The 16,296-nt window shown below is 45.9% G+C and overlaps 3 protein-coding genes across 4 annotated transcripts in view; all 3 read left to right on the top strand.

Annotated features, from left to right (window-relative positions):
* Positions 1-6,697, top strand: part of cryl1 (crystallin, lambda 1) — a 31,317-nt gene extending 24,620 nt beyond the window's left edge. The window contains 3 exon segments of the mRNA XM_063214569.1: positions 112-220; positions 3,045-3,151; positions 5,550-6,697. Coding sequence (XP_063070639.1) covers positions 112-220; positions 3,045-3,151; positions 5,550-5,648 — 315 coding nt within the window. The 3' untranslated portion in view covers positions 5,649-6,697.
* A 314-nt stretch (positions 6,698-7,011) lies between these two features.
* gjb8 (gap junction protein beta 8) lies at positions 7,012-10,112 on the top strand. The gene is made up of 2 exons (XM_063213711.1): positions 7,012-7,218; positions 8,540-10,112. Exon 2 carries the CDS (start codon positions 8,623-8,625, stop codon positions 9,424-9,426), a length of 804 nt encoding a protein of 267 aa, XP_063069781.1. The 5' UTR covers positions 7,012-7,218; positions 8,540-8,622; the 3' UTR covers positions 9,427-10,112.
* Positions 10,113-11,427: 1,315 nt separating this feature from the next.
* gja3 (gap junction protein, alpha 3) lies at positions 11,428-15,663 on the top strand. Of its 2 annotated transcripts, none has more exons than XM_063213709.1 (3): positions 11,428-11,741; positions 12,665-12,726; positions 14,214-15,663. In XM_063213709.1, the coding sequence occupies exon 3, from the start codon at positions 14,249-14,251 to the stop codon at positions 15,656-15,658; it is 1,410 nt and encodes a 469-aa protein (XP_063069779.1). In that variant the 5' UTR covers positions 11,428-11,741; positions 12,665-12,726; positions 14,214-14,248; the 3' UTR covers positions 15,659-15,663. The 2 variants fall into 2 exon arrangements, with proteins under 2 accessions (XP_063069779.1, XP_063069780.1); XM_063213710.1 differs by lacking the exon at positions 11,428-11,741 and adding an exon at positions 12,132-12,340.
* The last annotated feature ends 633 nt before the right edge of the window (positions 15,664-16,296 follow it).

Raw genomic sequence — 16,296 nt, 5'->3', positions numbered from 1 at the left:
GTACTTCAGGCTAATGTGCTTTTTAAAAAGCACTAACCGTACCTGGCATGAATGGAAATGAATGTAATAATCCTTCTGTGCCACTTCTGTGTGTTTGTGTCTCCTAAACAGGATGGAATCATCTCTGTGGAGGACATAGACCTGGTGATGACGGAGGGACTGGGCATGCGCTACGCCTTCATCGGCCCCATAGAAACCATGCACCTCAACGCACCGCAAGGCATGTCAAGAACTCTACTACTTCCACCTTTCCTCTCATTTCCTCCTACCCTCCTCCTATCTTCTCATCCTCCTCCATTTCAACTATAACATGCACCTCAATGCACCACAGGCCATGTCAAGTGTCACTGTACTACTTAAACATTGCCACATACTCCTCCTCTTCCCCCTTCTCCTCCTCCTCCTCCTCCTCACTGACTATACCATTCACCTCAGTGCACCTCAAGGCATGTCAAGAATCACCAACCTCCTCCTCCTCCTTTTCTCTTCTCATCCTCCTTCTCCTCTTCAACTAAACCATTTCACCTCATGGTATATCAAGAGTAACTCTACTACATTAACATTGCCACCTTTCCTCCTCTCCCCCGTCTCCTCCTCCTCATCTTCTCTCCTTCTCTCCTCCTCATTAACCATGCACCTCAACACACCAGAAGGCATGTCAAGTGTCCTCCTACATGCACTTTTCCTCTTCGAGCGCACCAACAACAACTATTCACAAACAACCTTGTTGCTGCTCCTCCCCTCTCTTGTCCTTCTCTTTTGACTGCCTTAACAACATTACTACTCCCTCTGTCTTCTCTCCTCCTCCTTCCTATTGAACCTTACAAACGACATGGCTGCCTTTCGTTCATCTCCTCGTCCCCTCTCTTTCTCATTGCAAATCATACCAACACCATCTCCTTTTCCTCCTCTCCTCCTGTTCTTCTCCAACGGCAGCCCCAGCATTGCCACTTCTCCTCCTCACTTATCGCGTCCACTTCAACCACACAATCAACATTCTCAGCAACACTCTCCTCCCTCTTCTCCTCCATACTCCATACATACAAATGGCATTGCTTGCTACCTCTCATCCCCGCCCCAAGAGCACTGCCATGCCAAGTCCTATAAGTAACATGATCTCGTAACAGATCCTGCTCCACTCCCTCCATCTCTTTACTCTGTGTTCATGTAAAAAAAAAAATTACACCATTCCATCACATACCATCCAGCTCCTTCATTTTTAAACCGCTCCACATACCACACTGATGCAGCTCATATACAGACCTGCCGACAGGGGAGGCGGGATGAGCGGGTTGGTTGTCCTGGTCCCAGGGGAAAGGGGCCCCCAGAACTGAGACCCCATTACATTATGTACGTGCTACGTATTGAGAGTGGTGGCCCTCTGAGATGATTTTGTCCCGGGCCCAATCACAGTGGCCCTGCTCACATATGCTGAGTGCATATGGATCTGTGTGTATGACGGAGCTAGCGGGAATGTGTGAGGAGGGACAAGGCAAGACGCAGGTTATTAGCCCAGGGTGGGCGACTGGTACGCATGTGCATATACGTGTGTTTAGCGTGGGCAGATGGGTGGGAAGAGGCGACCTCACAGACGTGGTGAATATCGCAGGCCCCTGTGAAATCTGGGGAATGACCCCGGGGCCCTGTGGCCTCTGTGTGGCCACGTGAGAAAGAAGAGATGTTGTTATGCAGCCATTGAAAGGATGGATATGGATGGGTGGTTGCGCTGCCTGTCCACTGGCAACAGCAACTGTTCCAACAGATTTGCTGTTATTTTAGTGTGTAAGTACATGAAATAAGATTGATTAGTTTGGTTGCATTGTTGCTTTTAAAACATTAGAATTTTTTTCTTGCAATAAGATTAATTTGTCCTGGAGTGTTTTTACAGACCTGTGACCCTTGAAAGGCACACAGGGATATATACATGGCTGATCCATATACAGGCACTGCTGTTCTAACAACAATAGCAACGGCTATATTGGGTTGAGCCTTTGCCTACAAGAGTTGCCTTGAGTTTTTTTTTTTTAAGATATGGTCATGTCATGTTCCAAATATATGCATTGTCATGTTCCAAGTCATGGTCTATACATGGAGGGCATCGATTTGTCCTGGAATGTTGCACTAACTGATGTTTCACTGAACAGCCCATTCACCGTTAGAGTGCCAAAGCCCTCAAGTCGTGCTTGGGCACTCTCCACTTCAACAAGAACAAGCGTCCTCCTTTTAAACCCAGCCATTGGCACTGCTGTGTCATTCCATGTGTTAGAAGAAAAACAAACTGGCAAAAAATGCACAAATGGTTGCAACAATCCCTGCCCAGGACATAGTGTATCTTGTTTGACTAGGAAATTGCCTACACAGTTATGCTAAGGATTAGATCTCCGTTATGTTAATTGCTATTGTATTTTTTTGTGTGTTACGATCAGATACTAGACAACAAGACTTTGTCAGGTAGTTGAATGCTGTTCCTCCAAGTCATCCCTCCTTTTGAGTCAGGATTCAGAGTGCAGTATAACAACTGTTACTGGCAACATCATCTGTTTGGAAGCAGAAGGGGCACATGCCATTAGAAGTCTCTAAATAAACTTAGGGTTATTTTTTTTCAAATACTCTTTTACAGAGGATACAGAGGGCAAACACTGTCCTAGTAACATCTTCACTGCATTTGATAGGACATTTGATAGGACAGTGAAGGAAGTGAGAGAGAGGGAGATTGGTTGGGAAATGACTGCAGCCGGATTCGAACCTGGGTGCAGAGCCCATGTGTGGTCTGGTACCATGTGCCACAGCTCCCTCCTATTCACCTTATTATCCACGGTTACAAGGGTGGCACCACTACTAATTGGGTAGCAGTTGCTCATGATAAATCATTCAGGAGGGCCATGGACAGCCTAACAGGAACTAGCAGACCAGAAATCCTGTGGTAGAACAAAAAAAAACGGTGAAATGGTCAGGTTTATTGGGTGAGGTAATAAGGTGGATACTAGGTTTTAACTAGGTGTGTGTGTGTGTGTGTGTGCGCGTGTGTGTGTGTGCATATGTAGGCATGGAGGACTACCTGGAGCGGTACCGGGTGGGCATGAGGAGAGTGCTGTCATCATTCGGACCCACACCTGAGTTTGCAGGAGAGGCAGCAGCCCAGGTCACCAAGGTATGCATGTGTGTGTGTGTGTGTATCTGCACAAAAGCCAGATTTATAGCATGTCGTGTCAATCTTAGTGTTTCCAGAGGAAGACAAACTGGATTTGGAAAGTTAGCGGGCGAACACACTGGCGGCGACAAGATCAAACGGCAGAAAATCGCTGGACTTTGTAGGAAGAGCAATAGAAGCGACAGAGTATGCCCTTTAAAAGTGGAATGCAAGCATTCTAACGTTGCAAATGATGCCGAACCGCATCATGGCTCATTTGCATAATAGTCGCTGAAGTCCAACAACAAACTGTCACTCAAGTCACCTGTAGTCGCCAAAATCGCCTTTGTCTCCTCTGTCGCCAGCGACTCAATACAAAGTCAATTACTTGAGTCGCCAAAGTCACTAAAGACACGTCTGGTCTATTCGTGCCATTAAAGTCCTACCATGTATTCGTTCTGCATGCCAACATTGGTCATTTTAATAAGTAGTTTATCTGCTAAGGGATCAGCAACATCATAGCATTAACTGACACGGGTATTTTGCAGGACATCTGCATTCTTAAGTCCTACATACACAGGTTCCAACAAAGAACAGAGCACTGATCTAACAATATTCAGTTCCTGTGCTTTTCAATACAACTCCTCATGCCGGTGGCAAACTCTGCAGACGTCACGTGTTGTAACGGTAATTCTGTCGGAGACACTCGATAAAATCCAATACAAGACCTGTTATTATGAGAATTGAGTGTAAATGACAAGTGTACTGCATAAGAATAAATGAAGGATATCAAAAGAAGAAACCCGAATGGCATGTCACACGCTCTGTCAACTGAAAGTGGAGAAAACTGCACTCAGTCTCATTATTATTTTTTAATAAATCTCCATGTCCACCGCAGGCACATGTTGGCCCTTAACCCATTGATGCCTGAACATTGGCCCTGTCGCCTGGAGCTGCATTACACAACATTCAGGCTCATGAGATTTGAGACAACTTTATTAAAAAATCTCTGATTGATTGAGATGAATGAACACATTCTAATGAAAGATAAGAGTCTTAGTGTTTAAATGCAGCCTAGTGCATATTTTTATGTACTTAAGAAGCTGAGATATTTAGGTTTTTATAGGCTGAGGGCAGCTTTTCTTTAAAAGGGCTCAAATATTCAGCACCCTTTTTTGCAGGTGCCTTAGGCGTCAATGGGTTAAGCAATCATACAACTATGCACTGAAGATACCTTTAGGGCCGAAACACATCTGCTGCGAACATGGTTTAATAAATGATAATGAGACTGAGCTTGTGAGTACAGTTTTCTCCACTGTCAAGTTGACTGCTCCTTTTACCAGGGTTCCCGCGGGGTCTAAAAAAGTCTATAATTCAGAAACTGTAATTTTAGGCCTTAAAGGGACACTGTGAGATTTTTAGTTATTCATTTCCAGAATTCATGCTGCCCATTCACTAAAGTTACCTTTGTCATGAATACTGACCACCACCATCAAATTCTAAGTATTCATTATGACTGGAGAAATTGCACTTTTCATACATGAAAAGGAGGGGGTCTTCTCCATGGTCAGCCATTTTGAATTTCCCAAAATAGCCATTTTTAGCTGCAAAAATGACTGTACTTGGATCTTACTAGAAAATATTTGTTTATTACTTAGTAAACTTTCATGTAAAGATTAAATTTTGCAATAGGCACCCCAGTTTCAATGAGCAGCATAGTTGCAGTTTTTTCGACCATTTCCTGCACAGTGTACATTCTTCCAAATGATTCTCTTTAGTTGTGAACAAAATAGTGTAAAAACACACTTTTCAAGGATTTGGCTAAAATCGCCCATCCACTGCCATTCAAAATGTCAAGCATATTGTGCCACCCTTTAACATCAACCAAAATCGGTAAGATTTTACAAGGGTGTTATGTTAATACAAAGGAACAATTTCGCTAAAGCAGAGTAGGATTTTCAAACGTTGGGGCGTTTGATGCACCCTAGTCACCATTTCACATTAATAACAATGGACAGACAGAAAAGGTCGTCGCAAGAATAGGTAGGAGGACAGTAAAGCTGACGCAACTCATGAAACAAGTCTGGCATGTCTGGTGGAAATTCACATCAGTAATTTCAAACACACAGGTCCACTTTTTTGTCATTCATTTTTCCTGTCTTATTCTTTTTTACTGCTTAGGTTTTTTTTGTGGATAGTTTGAAGTAATAAAAGCTACTGCTGGAAGGACCCCCCTTATGTACTTGACCTTACCCCAAAGCAAGGAAATAATGAAAAGTTGTTTCTTTGTCTGATCCCCTACTCCGACCCCCCCACGCCACACACACACACACACACACACACACACACACACACACACACACACACACACACACACACACACACACACACACTTTACTCTGTCCCTGTCTGTCTGCAGGAGATCTCAGCCCTGATTCCTGCTGACCAGGAGCACCTCTCCGCCAGGAGGGAGAGGCGAGACCGGCTGCTCATGGCTCTGGCCAAGCTGAAGAAGTGAGCTCACCACGGCCGCTGGACCTCTGCTTGACCCTCCATGGCATGACAGGCCGCACATAGGGAGGGCAGCGGAGGAGGCAAGGGGGTGTGAGGGAGTGGAGGAGAAATGGGGGATGTAAGGGATTCAGGATGGGATGGGGTTTTAAGGCTGGCTCCATGGCAGGGGTCGCACACAATGAGGGCAGTGGAGGAGGAGGGGTGAGAGGGAGTGGTGTGGTAGGATGGAGGGGGTTGGGGGGTGCAAGGCTGGCCTGGGAAGAGCACTTTTGGTCTCTGGACAGACGAGGAGGTTGGTGGATGATAGCAGCTGGGTTTGCAAAGGGGTTCCTGTGCGGACAGGAGGTGAAAGTGAAAGCCCAATTGGGAAACTCCAACTCCCATTGCCATTGGGACACAGCACTCCACAGCACACAAGTGAACACTGCACACAACTAAATTGAATTTATTCCACACCTGTGAAAGGGGGTAGCCCTCAAAGGCGCGCCCCAAGGCAGCAGTGCGGCAGGATGGTACCATGCTCAGGGTACCTCAGTCATGGAGGAGGATGGGGGAAAGCACTGGTTAATTACTCCCCCCACCAACCTGGCGGGTCGGGAGTCGAACTGGCAACCTTTGGGCTACAAGTCTGACGCCCTAACCGCTTACTCATGACTGCCCATAGGTAGTGGAGAAGGAGAAGGATGTGGGGTCCGAACAAAATTCCACCTGAGCCCTCCACCACCTCCTTTTGACCTGTAGTCAGGCCAGTATGCAAGGCCAGCCTCCTACCTCCGGCCTCCTCTCAGCCACATCGACACTTACTTTACTGTGACTTCACTGTGGCTAGCCCTCAAGGGCTCTTTCCCCTGGATATCTTGACCACAATGAAATGAAATCTGACTTTCAATTGCTGTGTACGCGGACGGCCAAGCACTGGAATAGATTCAATGGAATTAATGCAGTGATTAGCCTATACTCTTGTTAAGTTTTAAGTTGTTAAGTATTAATTTACAGTCTTTCTAATAAAAAAAATGTGTTTGAATGAACTGAAATAAACAATCATGGCATTATTGTGTTGTCTGACTGTCTTTCGTGTGTTTTTAACCCATTATTGGTTTGGCCCATTCTATTTTGAAGAAAGTGCACTTGTTGGGCAGCATGTCTACACTTTTTTGTAGGCCTGTGTACAAAGTGTAGCTGACAGAATGTTCATGTCATGTCTGATATAATTCACACATGAATATGGGCCTTTCAGTGAAAGGATGACAACAAATCAGCCACGCCCAGTAACTATTTTACTTAAATAGCGATGAGGGCCACCTGTTAATCAAGTCTTGTCTTGAATTTGCGTCTTCAAATTGCCGTCTTTCGGAAACTTCCACCAACCGGTTAGTTGCTCTGGGAGTGGGGACTCCACCCCTTGTGATCATCCTCGAGACAAAACTCAGGTGCTCACGGTGAGGCGAGTTCAGAAGCTGTCTTGTCACGCAAGTTCCCGCTCCTACAGCGGGGACACACTAGACTTTTCTCTTGTGGGAACAACTTAACTTTTCACCGATGGAAGCGTTTTGAAACTTGTTTTTGCCTTTAAGGTAAGTTCATAGCCGTTTTTGAATCCATAGGCCAGCTTGTTTCACCTGTGATTGGTGCCATGTCCAGGTTTCCATCATCAACTCTGAGTCAGCTTCGTTAATTTGAAAATTTAACAATTGATCCGCATTTAATTTTGTCGCACAATTGCCTATGGGGGTTGTATTTTCAAAAGTGTAATTTAATTCGGCCCCTAAATAGGACTCCTAATTGTTAAATTGGACAACGATTGCAGTTGATAAAGCTTAATGATGTCAAATCATTTGAAGGCTTCACCTCATGTAGGCTAGGCCTATTTAAGTCTTCCCCATGGGCCTACTGCTCATTTTTTTTCTTTTTGTTTTGCTTTTCTCATGTTGGCTGCGCAACAATGTATTTTTGTGGTTAAAATAAAGGCACATCAGGCAGTGTAACTCTAGGCCTAGCCTACTTCGATTTTGGATATGGCTTGACGCTATGCAGTGTTTTTAATTGAGCCGGCAAGTAATTTAATTGGCCAGAATCCTTTGGTTAATTAGTTGTGATTTCGGGAACTGCCATCAATCCTGCGGAGGATTAGGCAACTGACTCAGGCAAAAAGATTTTTTATCAGGCCTACTAACTTTTGTTGAAAGGGGGAAATGCCCTGAAAGTTGTGTGTAGTAGTCTATTACGCTACAGTATTGTTTTGAAATACTTGTCTATGTGGTTAAATCTCATTGATTTGGTCGTCACTTTCATCCGCCTAAGATCCTGTTTACACGCACATGGGTATTTTGTGAACGTAACGGGTTAGGCCTCTTGTTTACACGTAAATAGTTTTTTTGGAAGTTTCTGATGACCGTTTAAAAATGTCCCTATTAGGGAGTTAAAACGCAGTCACAATGGTGTTTTCGTTTTTCCATATGGCGTGTTTACACAGTAAATGTTGCAGTGTTAATTCAACACTTAAAGAGTTCATTTAAGTCCAAATGATGTCAAATCAACTCTCTAAGTGTTAAATGAACACTGCAGAATTTACTGTGTAGCCTAAAGGGATAAAAATGTCTGCATGCCTAGCCAATGCCTAAACCTTAAAACGGTCCTCTTTTTAAAAAAGTCTCATTTGTATGTGATCATGATTTTAATATTTTTGCCATCATGTGCAGGAAATTATACCTTGCCTTTTCACAATATTCCTCATTCAAATATGTTCTGTTGTTGTAACGTCTTGCACTGTTGTGTGCCTGTCTATGTATTTGGATGGGATGGTGAGAGAAACACGATTTTAATGGCTTTGTATGTCCTGGGCATTGCCAAAGCCTGCTTTGATTTTGACTCTTGCTCTGTTTTTCTCCCACACAGACCCGCCACCCTCCTCACCCACACCAACCACAAAACCAATATAACCGAGCGCCAGCACCACCAACACCACCACCACCACCACCATGAGCTGGGGTGCCCTCTACGCCCAGCTGGGTGGCGTCAACAAGCACTCCACCTCCCTGGGCAAGATTTGGCTCTCCGTGCTCTTCATCTTCCGCATCACCATCCTGGTGCTCGCCGCAGAGAGCGTGTGGGGTGACGAGCAGGCGGACTTCACCTGCAACACGCAGCAGCCGGGCTGCAAGAACGTCTGCTACGACCACTTCTTCCCGGTCTCGCATATCCGCCTCTGGTGCCTGCAGTTGATCTTCGTGTCCACGCCGGCGCTGCTGGTGGCCATGCATGTGGCGTACCGCAAGCGCGGCGTCAAGCGTGACCTGATTGCCACACGCGGCGGTGACAAGCCCGCAGACGATGATCTGGAGAGCCTGAAGAAGCGCCGGCTGCCCATCACGGGCCCGCTGTGGTGGACCTACACCTGCAGCCTGTTCTTCCGCCTCATCTTTGAGGCCGGCTTCATGTATGCGCTCTATTTCGTCTATGATGGCTTCCACATGCCACGGCTGGTCAAGTGCGAGGTGTGGCCGTGCCCAAACAAGGTCGACTGCTTCATCTCCCGGCCCACGGAGAAGACCATCTTCACCATCTTCATGGTGGGCTCGTCGTCCATCTGCATGGTGCTCAACGTGGCCGAGCTGGGGTACCTGATCGTCAAGGCCCTGATGCGCTGCTCGGCACGCATGGCCCGCAAGAAGCACTCCTACACGCACGAGAATGCCAACAAGGACAAGGCCTACTTGCAGAACAAAAAGAATGAGATGCTTCTTTCGTCCTCCACAGAGTCCAACAGTGGCAAGGCGGTGTGAAGAAGTACTAGTTTGTTTTTGTTTTTAGGGGGGAGGAGGAGGACACTGTTCTTGTTTTCCCCCCCTCTAAAAGTAGAGGTGTATGAAGATTTTACATGAAGTATTCAGTATTTTAAGTGAGATCATTTTAGGTTTTTTTCCCTTTTCAATTTTATTTTAATACATTTCCATTGGGCCTTCAGATTTGCAAGTGCCAGATGTGGGAAGAGTTGGCCTATGTGAAGGATTAATCAACGTTGCTACTGTTTTTAGCTTCTCCATCTTTTGTGTAGATGGATTATGCGTGCGCGTGTGTGGAGAAGAGCAATGAATGTTATGTGGTTTACATGAAGGAGAATTACTGTAAGGTCACTTGGGTGATGTGGAATGCCTTCCTCTCCCATTGCAATTACATGACCTTACATTTAAGCATGTGAAGTGGACTTGTAGCGACACCTAATGGCAACTCTCAGCCATAGCCATTTCACAGTAGTTGAGCCATTTTCTTTTATTTGCTGGAGAGAAAAGCCAAACTTCTGAAATGTTTTTGTAGAAATGCTTTATGTCTTACCACCATGTTATGTCTGTTCTAAAATGCATAGTTCTTGCCTTAGTCACTAAGGCTTAGTTTGTCTGATCACTGATGTCGGGCAAAGGTTGTTGTATACTGCAAGCCACTTTAAAGATAAACATCACTTTCTTTGGAATGGTATGTGTTGGGTCATTTTTTTCAGTTGTCCAACATGTTCTTTTAAAAGGCACTGCCAGTTTTGTCAATGATTCTCAGCTCCAAGTAAGTGTTCTGTGTCAAACTAAACTGAAATTTGGAATTGATGCATATTGCGTGCATTTGAGTCGTCGTCTAAAATAACAACGGAGGCGTCTAGTACAGCATATGTGAGAATGACCAAAAACAGGATGTTTATTGGAGAGAAATTGACCAACTGCAATACATTAACTTGAAGTTAGTCCTTGTCAGGAATAAATAGGCGGTCAATGTTTTGGGCTTTGCAGAAGTCTACTCATCTCATTTTCCTGAACTTGAGCTATACCCAGTCACCCAGTTATCCTGGTCAGGTCACAGCCAGTGCTACCACCGCACAGTCATGCTTGTGGAAGTTGTGTTGCCCCACCCGAAACGGGAGGCACACTGCGGATCACTTTTCAGGGTGTTTATTTTTGCATCTGAACTTGTCCTACTGTAGGCCTACGTAAGCACTGCTACCATGTGTATGAGTTTCATTGACTGCTTGTTCAAATGCTGCTGAATAACAGCCAAGAGGAAATGCATGGCTGGATATCAAATCTAGCATGGTACAGTATGGGTAACTAAGTCCTAACTAATGACATCCAAAGTTTATGATGTGATGCCAGTGATCCAATACTGTGGAATGGCTGACTTCATACCTTAACACCCACAAATGCAGCTTTTACATGTGCAATTTAAGAACTTCATTGATTTAAAAGTCCATTACACAAATTGCATGTCTTGCTCTGCGTTAGACAGGCAACTACAATTAAAGGAAATGTTTGCACATATGTGTCCTTGTCTTGATAATTTTAGAGGATGGCTACTGGTTTGTTTTGAGCTGGTCTTGCTTTTGTTCTCACCCAGTCCAGCCAGGTGAGGGCGGTGCGTTTCTAGTCTGAAGTAGGCCACGCTCAAAAGTTAAACAGAGCCTTTTAATTATTTCAGCGTGTTTGTCAACAGCTACTTAGTTGGTTTTGCTTTCCTTTTTGCCGCCGGACAAACAGAATTCCATCTCTCAACATACAGAATAGCCTGTCACTTTCGACCGCGGGTTATCCATCTAACCATTACGCACGCGTAAAAGTTGTACTTAAAAGTAAAAAAAAAAAAACGTACGTGTAGTAAGTATATCAACTGTACTGTTAATATCATGAACTAATATTTACGATTGGCAGATAATTCAACTTTAGTTGACAGGGGCGTGGCGTGCACGCGTTGGGAATGATAACTTTGAATTCGCTCGTGCATGGTCACTCAACATGACAGGCGCGATGGCTGGCACCGGGGGCAGCTGCTTGTCGCGAAATCCAATCTCCGCTGTGAACTCGCCATGAAAAGATAACTTTTGAACTGTTTGAAAGGACTATTTTGGATTTCACAGGTGAAGAGGTTTGTGTGCGATTATCCTGCCTTGCTGACTTCGGAAAAGTTGGGTAAGCTGGCAGACTTGCCAGTATTTGGGAACAAGGAGAGAGGGGAGGGATCCAGCTACCTTGGGAATTCTGAACACTGTCCAGCGCACTCAAAATATGACACCAGTGTCCGGATATCCCTGTCAATAGATAACTTGCCGCTACACTTTAAGGTATGATTTGGATGGACGGAGTATTTGCTATCCCGCTACATCCCAGAAAGAGAGCATGAGAAACATGGACGCCGCTAGTCTACAAGTTTTTCAAATAGATTCAAGTTATGCAGAAACGTGCAGTGGACCCCTTGACCATAATGGTCATTTAACAATAGGCCTCTAACAAAGGCTGGTTACCTCAATTGTAAATGCGCTCAAAGGAAACCTGGCACTTTCCGTATATTGTTTTACTAACACCTGCACTGTCATCGCATGTACATTTCCAAACTTAAATATACAGCAGCAACTACGGTGGCTCAGAGCGGGAACGGACTTTTGATCATGTCTTGTCTCCAAGACAGAAAATAAGACGTAAAACTGTAGTTTAACAAAACAGTGCAGCCTATACCCAAAACAATGATTGTATGGAGCTCTCACAAAGTGCAGTTTGCATTTTGGAGTTACAGTCATTTGAAATATATACTCTTTTCAGCCAAAGTAGTTAAGCAATACCAATTAAAAAGACGCAAGGCGTTGCTTTGGATCAGAATTGCGGATTGACTGTGATTGATTACACTAGCAGAAGCAGAGTTCCGATGAAGAAGAGATCATTTTATGTAAGCATGGTTTTCATATCAGTGTCTTGACTTTTTCGTTGCAGTTTTATGTTTTGCCTAAGGAACATTTCTGTAAATCTGAAAATTTTGCAACTTTTAAAAATACATTCTAACAAAACTTTTAAACAGTTCACGTTTTACAGTATGCTATAATAACACATTTTAACATTTATCCAAATAAATGGCAAGGTAAAATTTCAAAACAACTATAGACATAGCGAGAGTGAAAAATATTAGGTGTGAGCTCTGAGTATATTGGGGTCTGAAATTATTCAGCAACATCTTCATTCTGCAATGTTGTGATTTGCTGCATTTCTTTTTCAGGTTTCTAATCTATATTGAACCCTAGTCGATGGATTTATTACCAGCAAGTCAAGATCATTTTAGTAAGTTGTAATTATTTTTCTGTTTTTCAATTTCTTTCTGGTTTGCTGTAAGTGGCACTTGAAGCAAAAAAAGTTCAAATTCTGGTTTTAAGAAAGTAAAACCCTGGAAAGTCTTGGGTAATATGTTTGGCTGCTCTGATTATGAAATTTTACAGTATGGAAAACTGTATTTTCTCCCAAAGTCTATAAACTAGACGTTTTAGGTATACTCTGGAAATCCTTTAAACCAGAGATATCGCAACAACACATCTAGAAATAAAACCTAGATGAGTTTTTCAAAAGGGAGGGGAAAATCACAATTCCAACAGGAGTAAACCAACAGAATGTGAGGTGATGATGGTTGTCACTGTTTGTCCTCTTCCAAGACTTAAGAATTGTTCAGGATCGAGAGTGGAAAGTGTGTTTGAATCCAGCATTTAGCCTAATTTTGATTGAGAGTGTTTGAACTGTATCCAGTATGGCATGCTGTCCACTCCATGGTCACGGCTGTTTTTGAACATTATAATGTTGATCTCAGCACATGCCAGCTGAGCAGTGAAGCGAGCAGGTGATGTGTGTGTGTGTGTGTGTGTGTGTGTGTGTGTGTGTGTGTGTGTGTGTGTGTGTGTGTGTGTGTGTGTGTGTGTGTGTGTGTGTGTGTGTGTGGAGAGAGAGAGAGAGAGAGAGAGAGAGAGAGAGAGAATGTATGTGTGTACGCTTGTGTGTGTGAGTGTGTGTGCCTGTGTGTACAAGAGTGTGTATGTGTATATGTGACTGTAGAGAGAGAATGAGCAGGAGAGAGAATGAGGGAGAGGGTTTGCTAACACAGTGCATGTCAGATTCACAGCAATCTGATGGATAGTTGAATAGGAGTTTAGCTAAAATCATTCCGCGTAGGTTAAAGTTGTATTTGTAAACTTGGTCCATTTCGGGTGACTCACAATTTGATGTAATTTGGGATCGACCAATCAACCATTTTTTTCCCTTGTCTAAGACTGTGTGCCTTTCATCCGAAAGACACCTGTTGTTGGGTCAAAACGAACGCGGGGACTTTTTTTTTTCTTTTTTTAACACACGTTGAAACCGTAAATGTCACCGGACTGGCTGTTGAAAGTATGTTTGAGTTATACAGATATAACTAAGTTAGCGTTCAGCGTTCTCTGTGCCTGACCACAATACGGTCCGTTCCCTCTTGCTCTGCAGGCCTGAGCTGTGTCCGATTCGGAGGGGGGAAATTGCCGCGGGCTGAGCTCAAAATGTGTCGTTTGCTGTGTCTAAGTGTATTCCTGTTTTGCGTTCACAGCTGTTGTCGTGTTTTGTTATAATTCCTGTCGTCCTCACATCCTTTTCCCCCTCTTCCTCCTCTCCATTGTGTCTTTTTCCCCTTTCTTCTCTCCCCCACCAACTACCCTCACCCTAAAACCCTTACCCCCCCGCCACCTCCCACCACCACCACCACCCCCCACCTCAACCCCTTTCCTTGTGTCCACTCCACTCCTCCCCCCTAGACTGTACTCTCTCCCTAGGCTAGAAATTGTGAAGCATGGGTGACTGGAGTTTCCTGGGGCGGCTTTTGGAGAACGCGCAAGAACACTCGACGGTGATCGGCAAGGTCTGGCTGACGGTGCTCTTCATCTTCCGCATCCTGGTGCTGGGGGCGGCCGCGGAGGAGGTGTGGGGCGACGAGCAGTCAGACTTCACCTGCAACACGCAGCAGCCCGGTTGCGAGAACGTCTGCTACGACGAGGCCTTCCCCATCTCGCACATCCGCTTCTGGGTGCTGCAGATCATCTTCGTCTCCACGCCGACGCTCATCTACCTGGGCCATGTGCTGCACATCGTGCGCATGGAGGAGAAGCGCAAGGAGAAGGAGGAGGAGCACCGCAAGGCCAGCCGGTTGCAGGAGGAGAAGGAGCTGCTGTACAGGAACGGAGCCGGTTCAGGAGGAGGCGCGGGGGACATGAGTGGAGGAGGAGGAGGAGGAGGAGGAGGTGGGGGCGGCAGAGGCGGCAAGAAGGAGAAGCCGCCAATCAGAGACGAGCACGGGAAAATCCGCATCCGTGGCGCGCTGCTGCGCACCTACGTGTTCAACATCATTTTTAAGACCCTGTTTGAGGTGGGGTTTATCTTGGGTCAGTATTTCCTGTACGGCTTCCGGTTGTTTCCGCTGTACAAGTGCGCAAGGTGGCCCTGCCCGAACGTCGTGGACTGCTTCATCTCGCGTCCGACGGAAAAGACAATCTTCATCATATTCATGCTTGTGGTAGCCTGCGTGTCCCTTTTGCTGAACTTGCTGGAGATCTACCACCTCGGGTGGAAGAAGCTCAAGCAGGGCATGACCAACGAGTTCGGGCCCGACCACGAGTCGCTACGGCGGGGCGTGGGCCCTGGCCCTGAGCCGCTGAGCTCCGTGCCCAGAACTGCCCCTCCTCCGCTCAGGTACCCGCCGACCTACACGGACGTGACGCAGGGCGGCACGGCGGCCTACCTGCCTCCCGTGGTCGCTCCGCCGCCGCCGGTGGGGGACTTCAAGATGGAGGCCCTGCACGAGGAGCTTGGACGCGAGCCAGCGTCCTTCTACATCAGCAACAATAACAACCACAGGCTGGCGGATCAGCAGAACTGGGCCAACCTGGCAACCGAGCAGCAGACTCGGGAGATGAAGGCCACGGCTGCCGCAGCCGCCTCCCCTTCCCCCTCCTCCACTTCTTCCTCTCACTCCCATCAGTCTGCCAACAGGGAGAGGCAGGCCAAAGAGGCTGGTGGTGGGGGTGGGGGGAGCGTCAATGAGGAGCAGGCGAAGAGTGAGTCCGAGGTGGGGGTGGAGGAGGGTCACCTCACCACGACTGTGGAGATGCACGAGCCTCCGCTCATGATCACAGACCCCCGAAGGCTCAGCCGGGCCAGTAAGACCAGCAGCGTCAGGGCCCGACCCAGCGACCTGGCTGTCTAGACGCAGCAGCAGGCGGCCTCTTCAGATAGCCAGGCGACCTGACAGCCCTGGTAGCCTGGTCCGGTAGCCTGGTGGCCCAGGAGCCTGATACAGTCCTGGGCCGAAATTTATCTTGGTCTGGTCCAAGTCCGGTAGCCAGGTCGACTAGCTACCCTGCTGAAACACCAAACCAAACCAAATCCCACCACCCCCATCCCCAACCCATCCATTTCCCATGCGGATATCCTCCTCCCCCAACCCACACCCCAGATTTTTTATATATAAACAAAATGCCAACAAAAAATATGAATATATATATTTAGGAGAGCGGGGGAGAAAAGAAAGAGGAGATGAGAAGCAGGTGGCTGGAGTAAAAGAGACGTTGACTGACAGCAATTCCATATATCCTCTGGTGAGTTGTAGAGTAACTTGAATGAGTTTGGTGTCTCGTGATGATTCTGTGAACACTGGCGAGTTTGTACTTGAGTGTATATTGACAAAGACTGTTTGACAGGCTGATCATATTAGAAAAATGGGATACATTTGTTGATGTCTACATCTGGGTTTTTCTTTCTTTCTTTTCTTTAAAAAAAAATTGAAAACTGAAAAGTTTTACTTGGGAGTCATATGATGCATTGTGACAATGTGAATTTGATGTT

This window comes from Engraulis encrasicolus, chromosome 13 (assembly GCF_034702125.1).
Source record: "Engraulis encrasicolus isolate BLACKSEA-1 chromosome 13, IST_EnEncr_1.0, whole genome shotgun sequence".
Lineage (NCBI taxonomy): Eukaryota > Metazoa > Chordata > Actinopteri > Clupeiformes > Engraulidae > Engraulis > Engraulis encrasicolus.
This window is presented reverse-complemented; position numbering and strand designations above follow the sequence as displayed.

Coding starts and splice junctions, on each gene's coding strand:
- gjb8 (XM_063213711.1), top strand. CDS start 8,623: ATGAGCTGGGGTGCCCTCTACGCCCAGCTGGGTGGCGTCAACAAGCAC.
- gja3 (XM_063213709.1), top strand. CDS start 14,249: ATGGGTGACTGGAGTTTCCTGGGGCGGCTTTTGGAGAACGCGCAAGAA.